Genomic DNA, 10,641 nt, shown 5'->3' on the forward strand with positions numbered 1-10,641 from the left:
TGTAAAAAGGATCCAAAGCCTTGAATTTGCACAGGAGGAACAAGGCCCAGGGAGGGAAAGGGGATTGCCCAGGGTGACACAGCCGGTCAGGGCCCCAGTCGAGTCCCACCGGCACAGGGGCCCACTTGTGGGCTGGGTCTCAGCCCCTCTCTGTCCCCTCCTCTCTGCCTTCGTATCTCTGTCTTCTCAGTGTGTCTGTCTACACGTGTCTGTGTGTGTCTCTGCCCCTCTCTTGGAATCTCTGTGTAAATCTCTCTCTCTCTCTCTCTGTATCTCTCTGTCTCTGTCTCTCTCTTTCTGTCTCTCTCTCTCTGTCTCTCTGTCTCTCTCTCTCTGTCTCTCTGTCTCTCTCTCTCTCTGTCTCTCTCTCTCTGTCTCTCTGTCTCTCTCTCTGTCTCTCTGTCTCTGCCTCTCTGTCTCTCTGTCTCTCTCTCTGTCTCTCTGTCTCTGTCTCTCTGTCTCTCTCTCTGTCTCTCTGTCTCTGTCTCTCTGTCTCTCTCTCTGTCTCTCTGTCTCTCTCTCTCTGTCTCTCTGTCTCTCTGTCTCTGTCTCTCTGTCTCTCTCTCTGTCTCTCTGTCTCTCTGTCTCTGTCTCTCTCTCTCTCTCTCTCTCTCTGGCTTCGTCCTTTTTAGCTTTCTCTCTGTATCTCTTTACATATCTTTGTTTCTCCCCCCTCCGTCTCTCTCATTCTCTCTCCCGTGTCTCTGTCTCTCCTGCCTCTATCTCTGTCACTCCGTGCCCACTTCTTCTTTTGGCTCTTCCACCACCTCGTGTCTGTGTCTCTCTCTTTCCATCTTGGCCTTCCATTTTCTTTGTGTATTTCTCTCCATGTCTCTTCGTCTCTGCCTGGTTCCTCTTGGTCTCTCACCCTCTGTCCCTCTGTCACCCCTGACTCTCACCGCACCTCGTGTCTGTGTCTCTCTCTTTCCATCTTGGCCTTCCATTTTCTCTGTGTATTTCTCTCCATGTCTCTTAGTCTCTGCCTGGTTCCTCTTGGTCTCTCACCCTCTGTCCCTCTGTCACCCCTGACTCTCACCTCCCTCCCATCGTAATTCCTCTCTCTCTCCCCTCCCACTCCCAGGACCTGCTAAACCCCGATCCCGCCCCTTACTGCCAGCTGGTGCCAGCCTCCTGAAGGGCTCCTGGGCCGGGCCAGCCAGGGAGAAGACAAAACCTCAGCTGTCCTCTGGGGGCCTTGCACCTACAGAAAAGATGCCCCAGAGATCGGCAGCATGAGGCCGTCGGGGACTGGGGGCTGAGGAGGCGGACTCAGCATCGTATAGGACAAGCGTCCCGGGAGGGGCAGGAGACTGTCACAGGCCCAGCTGCTCGCTCACCCCACTGAGTGTACAACCGCCCTTCAGTCTGTTCCTCAAGCAATGTGGCCTGGGCTGTGTGCCCGGGAGAAGCAGGATCTTGCCTCCTCCCACACCCAAGTCCCTCATGAGGACATTTGGGGGTGAGGAGGGTGGTCTCAGGCCTGCTTCACAGGCACCTGCTTGGCTGGGCTCCCAACTATTCATCCTCAGTGTCCCATCCCCACTTCACCAGTCACCCTCGGAACCCCTTCCCCTGGAGACAAGGATGCCCCCCACCCCCCACCACGCAGGCCCGGGGATGTGGCATGTGGTAGGGAGGCCCGGCCTCACAAGCCTGTGGCCCCAGACAACAGTCCTGGCAAGTTAGGACAGCTGCCACACCCCTTTCCTGCTCAGGCAGCTCCAGCCCCTCTCAGAACACAGTCTCTCAGAACCTGCTGCCAGCTTCTGCCCGTTTCCACCACCCTGAATCTCACCAAATCTCCCAGGGCAGCAGCTCCCTTCTCTACCTCCCTTCTCTACTCCCTGGCCCCAAATGTGGACCCAGCCTGTGGCCCCTTGATTGATCATTCAGCAATAAATGAGCCCTTCCTGTATGCCAGGCAGAGCTGTAGGCGTTTGCAGCTTTAGCAGAAAACAAAGCAGACAAAAACGCCTGCTCTCCTACAGGGATACTCTGGCAGGGGAAAGAGTCAGGAAACAAAATAAATAACTAACATATGTGGCATGTCGCATGGTGATCAGTGCATGGGAAGGGGGAAGAATAAAGAGGGGAGGGGTCCGGGAGTGTTGGGGGATTGAGATTTTAAGCAGAGAGAGCAGAAAAGGCCTTTCTGAGAAGGTGAGAAATGAACAAAGACCTGAAGGAGAGGTGGGAGGGAGCCATGTAGGACTCTAGGGGAGAACATTCCAGGCAAAGGAGACAGCAAGTGCAAAGGCCCTGAGGTCGGAGCACCCTGGCATGTTCAAGGAGCACAGGAGGCCAGTGTGGTGCAGGCAGAGTGAGGAAGGGAAGGGTGGGAGGCGAGGTCAGAGAGGTGGGGGAGGGGCAGCCGGTGCAGGGCCATGTAAGGTGCTGCCAAGATGGTGACTTTTGCTCTCGGGGGTGGGGGGAGACTGTGCTAGGCTGGATAATGGACCCCCAGAGATGTCTGCACCCTAAACCCCAGTGAACGTTACCTCATACAGCTAAAGAGACTTTGCGGGTGTGATTAAGTTAAAGACCCTAAGATGGGGAAATTATTCTTGATTACTCAGGCAAGCCTTAAATGTAATCACAAGGATCCTTATAAGGGGGACACAAGAAGAGTGACAGAGAAGGAGCCATGGCGATGAAGGAAGCAGAGATGCTGCACTTCAGAGATGGGGAAAGGGGCCAAAAGCCAAGGCAGCACCTCAGAGCCGGTGATTCAATGTGAGAAAGATTCCATCGGCCATTGCGAGCTTTGAGGATGAAGGGCCCATGAGCCAAGGAATATGAGAAGCCTCTAGAAGCTGGAAAAGGCAAAAAAAGTTTTTCCCCTAGAACCTCCAGAAACCAGTACAGCCCTGCCGAAGCCTTGATTTCAGCCTAGTGAGACCCATTTTGGACTCCCGACCTTCATAACTATAAGATAATAAATGTATGTTGTTTTAAGCCACTGAGTTTGTGACAATTTGTTACAGCAGCCATAGGAAAGTAATATAGAGGAAGAATTCACAGGAGGGGAAATTGCATCTCATGCTGACTCAGTAAGTAAATGTTCCCTGCGAGGGAGTTCTCCATCCCCAGGCCCCCTTCAACACCTACTGCCTGGGCCTTCAACCTCCTCCTTGCTAAGATGGTCAACGAGGTCAGCCATGTGGCCAGCGCCCAGCCTGGCACTGACTTTTAGGGTGCAGGGTGTGGGGGACTCTGTTCATCCTGATCTCAACGAGGAGACCCATGGGTCTCCCTTCTCCTCTGTTCCAGCAACTGCTTATCAAGCCCCAGTGTCCATTCTCTCCTTTTCTTCAGTAATACGGTTTTTAACCAATTGTATGGCTGAAAAGCATAAAAACTACATTTCCCAGATTCCCTTGAGGCTAGATGTAATCATGTGACTAACTTTAGGCCAATGGGTACAAGCAGAAATGATAAAAGCGATTCACAGGTCATGTCCTTAAAGGGGTGGCTGAAAAGCATAAAAACTACATTTCCCAGATTCCCTTGAGGCTAGATGTAATCATGTGACTAATTTTAGGCCAATGGGTACAAGCAGAAATGATAAAAGCGATTCACAGGTCATGTCCTTAAAGGGAGAGGACTCCTCCTCTCATCCATTCGCCTTTCCCTTAGACTGGGGGTGGGAGCAATCGGGGCAGAACAGAGCCACGTCAGAGAGCGATGCTGTGGACAGAGCCTCCATGCCAGGTCAGCTACCTGAGGGAGAACAGTTCTTCTTTCTTCCTTAAGCTACCATTATTTTGGGATTCTGTTACACCCTAGCTCATTCTAAACCCTAATTAATACACCCCGCCAAGTCCAAGGTGGCAATATTTTCAAGAGTAAGCTTTTAGAGCCTGACTACACTCCTTCCAGCTCCCCTGCTACCGGCTCCTTTATGGGCTGAATTGTTTCCCCTGAAATTCATATGTTGAAGTGCAAACCCCAGTGCTTGAAGATCGGCCTTTAAAGAGGTAATTAAGGTTAAACATGGTCGTAAGCGTGGGCCCTAATTCAGGTGTCTCTATAAGAAGATGGAGACCAGGGATGCGTGCTCACAGAGAAAAAGCCACATGAGAACACGATGGGGAAGCGGCCGCCTACAAACCAAGGAGAGGGGCCTCAGGGGAAAGCAACCCTGCTGGCACTTGATCTTAGACTTCCAGCCTCCAGATCTGTGAGAAAATAAATTTTTGAAATTTAGATCACCCAGTCTGTGGTATTCTGGCGTGGCAGGCCTAGCAGATGAATACAGGCTCCTTCCACGACAGCCCTAGCAAATGGGGAGGCCAAAGGGACCTCCTTCCTTCACCACTGCAAAGCCAGATTCAAATATAAGAATAACAACATTGCCAGTGAATAGAACCGGGACCTTGCACCGTTCGATGTCTGAACTTCTCAAATTTTCAGAATAGGCTTGAGAGGCTGGGTCTATTATATTCCCACTCCTCAGATGGAGAAACTGAGGCTCAGCAAGATGAAGTGACTGTCCCAAGCCCACACACTGAGGATAAGGAAAGGCCAGTGCTGTGATCAGGATGAACTGGGTTATGCTGCAGTAACAAACAACCCCACAATCTCCATGGCTTAAAACATCGAAGGTTTATTTCTTGCTCATGCCACATGTTCACCTCAGGTAGGCAAGGAGTGACAACAGTCAGGAGAATTCTGCTTCATGTGTTGTCATTCAGCAACCAGGCTGACAGAGCCAGTCACTGTGGCAGGGACAGGGAGGAAACGTGGCAAAGCATGCACTGGCTTTTAAAGCCTTCCTCCCAGAAGTGACACCTCCACTCACATTTCATCAGTCAAAGCAAGTCACATGGTGCCATCTGATGCCAAGAGGACTGGGCAAGTGCAGTCCTCCCAGGTGCCCAGAAGAGGGAGAACCGGAATATGTATGAACAGCCCAAGGAATACACCATCAGAATTCAGCTCAGAACCTCCACTCTCAACTATATATTTTTATGAAAGAAATGTCCAGGGAGGACTGCTCTGCTTCATCTATTCATTCAACAACTCATTCATTCATTCAGCAGGAGCTGGACCGGGGCGGTGGGAGTGGCCAGGGAAAGAAGTACCCAGGAATCAAAAGATATTTAGAATGAAACATTGACAGGATTTGGTCCTGGTTTGGATACAGGGGATGAGGGTGTGTCAATAATTCATTTGTTCATCAATGCAACAAGCATTTATTGAGCACCTGCTGTGTGCAGAGCTGTTCTGGGCTCTGGGGAGACAGCCATGAACAAGACAGCAATCTCCAACCCCAGAGAGCTGAGCTCCTAGAGGGAGAGCACGAACGAACGGCATGGGCTAGAATGTCCGGGGTGACAGTGCTGTGAAGGAAGGAAGCGGGTGCTGAGAACACGGAGGTGCTGGAGAAGGTGAACTCCCAGGAGGCTGGTTTGTGCAATGGGAAGGCAGGAACAGCGGTGTTGCCTACACTGCAAGAGGCATGGGTTTGCAGGAGAAGTGAAGATGTTTGTTCACGTAAAAACTTACACACTGTGAGACTGTGAGCCCAACTGACTCCTTCTTGAAGCCCTCAGCACTTGCTAAGTCCCTTAGTGTAAACCTTGCCCACAAAAGTTGTGCAGTAACTGGGGACAACAGGCAGAGACAGCTTGCTCCAGGGTCAAAGGTTCAGATCCCCTTACAGGCCAGGCACAAAAAAAAAAAGAAAGAAAAGAAAAAGAAACAGCTGGCTGACTACAAAGAAGGAACTTAATGAGTAAATACCACGGTGACGGTAACATTGACAACATCCGGTCTGGCTACCTGCATCACAAGACTTTGGAGTTACTGACATTAGCTTGTGTCTTAGTAATTGCTTCGTGGCTTTTCCCACTGCTGTGTGTTCACTAAGAGTTACTGACATTAGCTTGTGTCTTAGTAATTGCTTCGTGGCTTTTCCCACTGCTGTGTGTGAACTGCCTATATAAACTCAGGCTCGACTAAGAAGGCACAGAGAAACCTTGCTTATGCCTCTGGATTGTCGCCCACCCGATCGATCGTCTTGTATGCAAGTGACCCTTTCATAAATTCTTTGCTTTACCACGTGGAACTGACTGCTTCCTTCTTTGGTCGCAAGATACCTTCTCAGTTTGGTGGATGTTTTGCCTTTGGTCCACTGTTGGACATCACGAGTGTTCACAGCAGCACTATTCACAACAGCCGAAAACTAGAAACAGCCCAAATGTCCATCATGCGTGAATGGATCAATAAAACGTGGTATTATGCAGTGGAATATTATTCAACCCTGAAAAGAAATGAAGTACTGACACATACTGCAGCACGGATGAACCCCGAAAACATGGTGCTAAGTGAATGTCAGACTCAAAAGATCACATGTTATATGATCCCATTTACATGAAATGTCCAGAATAGGCAAATCCATAGAGACGGGAGGTGGATTCGCGGTTGCCGAGGGTTGGGAGGGAGAGAGGGATGGAGAGTGACTGCTGATAGATACGGGGCTTCTTTCTGGGATGATGAAAGTGTCCTGGAATTAGTGGTGATGGTCGTGCAACCTTGTCAACATACTAAAAACCATTGAATTGCACACTTTAATTCGGTGAATTGTGTGGTATGTGTATTATACCTCAATAAAACTGTTGATAGAGAGAGAGAGAGAAGAAAAGAAAAGGGGGTTTGAGAGGCCAGTCTTGAGGGAGGGAGGGAAGGAAAGAAGGGAGGTTGGAAGAAAGGGAAGGAGGGAGGGAGGACTCGAGAGGCCGGTCTTCAGCTGGGCAGGAGAGGCAGCTGGAGGCTTGGTCGAGTGCGGGAATGGGAACAGTGAACATGAGCACTCCCTGCAGCACCTGACACACGGTCACCCAGAAATGCCACCTTGTATCAGGATGGAGTCTGTGCTTTTTGGGTCGGTCCTCATTGCCAGACTTGCTCAGCAGAGAGGAGTCAACGCGGAGCCAGCAGGGGGCAGCAGAGGACGGCACAGACCCACAGGCGGGCGCCCCGGCTACCGGGTGCCCTCCCCACCACCCACCCACCCTCAGCCTCTGCCCCTCTCTTTACCGTTCTGGACACGCAGAGAGTCCAACCAGCTGTGCAATCTCAACACATGAGTACCTCCCTCCCTCGCTGTCACCACAGCAGGCACCAGGGCCTGCCTCCCAGGCCTCCTGAACTTGGCCTCTCTGTTCACACAGCCTAGCCCCGGGCCAGGCGGCTTCTCTCCCCTCCCTGCCCCAGACTCCCCCTTATCTCCTGCCCCCCCCCCATCCTCCCACCTGAAGGCAACCCAAGGGATCTTTCTAAAGCCCGAAGTCAACCCCCCCTCCCTGCTCAGAACCATCCATGGCTCCCCAGTGCCCTCAAAGTCCAGGTTCCTCAGTCCAGCCTTCAATGCCCTGCAAGTTCTGGCTCCTGGGGGGCCCCTCGGCCTCAACCTTCTGCACCCCCTACTGCTCACTCGCACTCTGAGGTCTGTGGTCTGTGGTCCACTGGACTGAACTTCCTTCTGTTTCCCAACACACTATGTTCCATCTCACTTCCAGGCCTTGTGGGCTGGCAGGTTAGCTCAGTTGATTAGAGCTTGGTGTTATAACAGCAAGGCCAAGGGTTCAGGTCCCCATACCAGCCAGCTGCCTAAAAAAAAAAGAGTTCTAGAAGACTCCAAAGCACTTTCCCTACAGCTTAAGGGGTTCAGATCCCTGCAGCAGCCAGCTGCAAAAAAAGAAGAGAGAGAGAGAAGGTGAAAATCCTTTATAGGCCTGGCCAGATAGCTCACTTGGTTAGAGCACAGTCCTGATGATATTATTGATAATACCAAGGTCAAGGGTTCAGATCACAGCCAAAAAATAAATTGATCACTTGTAAGCCTTGCGTAGTCTGTTCCCTCTGCCTGGAGCATGCCCCAGTCACACAACTCCACTCCCCACCCCACCCCCCGCCATTCATCCTCCAGGTCTTAGCTCACACATCCCCTCTTCCAGGAAGCCATCCCTGACCCCAAGCTAGGTCAGGTCCCCACTATGAGCTTCTCCACCCTGACCCTGCCCAGTCTGGGTCATCACTATCTGAAAGTGGGGGGATCTGTCTCCCCACTGGGCCATGAGCCCTGTAAGGACAGGACCAGGGTTGTCTCCATCACCAAGGGGTTCCAGCACTGAGCAGCACAGGGCAGGGACTCCAGGAATGTGTGTGGTGTCCAAGCAAAACACTTCAGTCTGTAAGGAAGTTTAAATGAGGCATTTACTACATTTGCAAATCGGGGAGATCACCTCTCAGCGTGAGATTTGAGTCTGCCCAACAAACAAAAAAGGTGAGGAGGTTTTATAAGCAGAAAACAAATTCCAAACATTGTGTGAATTCGGAATGGATGCCTATGACATATTGAATCCCTCCTCCAGGAAGCCATCCCTGACCCCAAGCTGGGTCAGGTCCCCCCTATGAGCTTCTCCACCCTGACCCTGCCCAGTCTGGGTCATCACTGTCTGAAAGTGGGGGAATCTGTCTCCCCACTGGGCCATGAGCCCTGTAAGGACAGGACCAGGGTTGTCTCCATCACCAAGGGGTTCCAGCACTGAGCAGCACAGGGCAGGGACTCCAGGAATGTGTGTGGTGTCCAAGCAAAACACTTCAGTCTGTAAGGAAGTTTAAATGAGGCATTTACTAGATTTGCAAATCGGGGAGATCACCTCTCAGCGTGAGATTTGAGTCTGCCCAACAAACAAAAAAGGTGAGGAGGTTTTACAAGCAGAAAACAAATTCCAAACATTGTGTGAATTCGGAATGGATGCCTATGACATATTGAATAATGGTTTCTCAGGCCTCTTACAATATTTATTGTAAGAGTCTAATCTAGACTACTCAACTAGTGTAGTTCCGGTTGGTTTAAGATACAGCAGGTTAATCAACAATCATCCCGTTTTCCCAGGATTTCTCCAAACAATGTCATCTATGTTTATTTAAGCAATGGGTTTCTTGGCGATAACAAATTCCCATAAAGGGTTTGTTTGTCAAGCAATAAATTCTAAAGGAAGGTCAGCTTCTTGGGCTAGAAGAGAACGAGTCAATTAAGTTCCAAAAAATGGAGTCACTGTGGTTCTTTTCCTTTATTATCCTTTCCTGGCCTCTTTTCTTCATCAGTGGAAAAAATGATTGTGTGTGGGTTCTCATTAAATATATCTATCCCTTCCTGATCAGTCTCATTCATTCATTGACAAATGTTTATTGAGCAACTACTATATACCAAGCTCTGTTGCATGAACTTGACTGGACACCAGAGACATGAAGTTAAACCATACCAACTACTACCCTCAGGAAGCCCACAGTCTAATGGGGGAGATGGCATGGAACTCAATGTAATAACAATTGCTAATAGATATTTATTGAGCACTTACCATACACCATGCACTGCACTAAGAGCTTTACATTTATTAACTTATTTTATCCTCACAACAGCTTTAGGAGGGAAGTACTATGATTATCCCCATTTTACAGGTGAGGAAACTGAGGCTAAGAAAGGTGAGGTCACACAAGGTATAAATGGACAAGCTGGGAATGAACCAAAGTCTTTATCTTCTGCTCGTTTCAGTACGAAAGGAAGAAGGACCAAGATGCAGCCCCTGGCCACACAAATGTTGGGTTCTGTGTGTCCAAGCAGAGGTGTCCGCCCTCTACCAAAGGGCTCTAAGGAGACAGTAATGCTTACTCCAAAGAAGGTAGCACTGATGGTGGGATTTCAGGCACTGTGGAAACATTTGGCCCAATTAGGGTGAGACCAATATCCATGGTAGGAACTGAGAGACCCTAGGGGCTCCCGGGCTCTCTACACCCATCTGCCCACCAGGGGACACTGTCCCGCACCACCTCCACCCCTCCCTGCAGGCGAGTCCCTGGGCACCACTAGATTCTCAGGGCTGTGGCTCCTTGTTTCACAAATGAGGAAGTGGTGGCTGGGGAAGGAAGTGGGTTGGGCCGTGACCGAGAGTCACTATGATTCATGGGGAAAACCCTTCCCTTCTGAACTCAACTCCTTTGTATGCAAGAGAACTTGTATGCTGGGCAGGGTCGCAGGGTCAGCTGGTGTAGACTGGAAAGCAGAGGTTTAGACCTCCCCTCCCACCCCAGGGTCTGTCTGCGGCCAGTGACAGGGATGGAGCAGCAAGCCTCTCCTGCACCTGGGGAGGTGTGGATGGATTTGCACTGAGGTGTGGTCTGTCCGCTGTGCACACTGGGAGGGCACGTGAGACCTCGTCTGAGGAAAGCGCTCCGCGGCTGAAGCAAAAGCTTCAAAATATTGAACCACGTTTGGATCCTGGCATGAGGGAACTTTCCAGGGTGACAGAAGTGTTCTAAAGCTAGATTTGGGTGATGGCTGCACAAGAGGAATTTTACGGCATATTAAAGAAATCACGATATTTCCGAGGCAATGGGAAACCTGGGCACCGACTGGGTATTTGAACATATTAAGGAACTGTTTGGTTTATTTTCACTGTTTAGGTGAAATACTGGCATGTGAGTGTGTTTAGTTAATAAGTCCTTATCTTTTAGAGATACAGGCTGAAGGAGCTATGAATAAAATATGATGGCTGGGATTCACTTTCAACCTCAGAGAGGCCTAGATGGGAGACCGGCCAGCAGCTAAGTGCTGGGGGGGGGGGGGGGGGG

At 50.4% G+C, this 10,641-nt stretch overlaps 1 protein-coding gene across 1 annotated transcript in view; it reads left to right on the forward strand.

The window, feature by feature from the left end:
* Positions 1-1,135, forward strand: part of CEACAM19 (carcinoembryonic antigen-related cell adhesion molecule 19) — a 21,820-nt gene extending 20,685 nt beyond the window's left edge. Inside the window, exon 8 of the mRNA XM_008586004.1 lies at positions 1,082-1,135. Coding sequence (XP_008584226.1) covers positions 1,082-1,135 — 54 coding nt within the window. The remainder of the gene's footprint in view (positions 1-1,081) is intronic.
* Positions 1,136-10,641: the final 9,506 nt, after the last annotated feature.

Source organism: Galeopterus variegatus, unplaced genomic scaffold (genome assembly GCF_000696425.1).
Source record: "Galeopterus variegatus unplaced genomic scaffold, G_variegatus-3.0.2 Scaffold3796, whole genome shotgun sequence".
NCBI classification, from domain to species: Eukaryota; Metazoa; Chordata; class Mammalia; order Dermoptera; family Cynocephalidae; genus Galeopterus; species Galeopterus variegatus.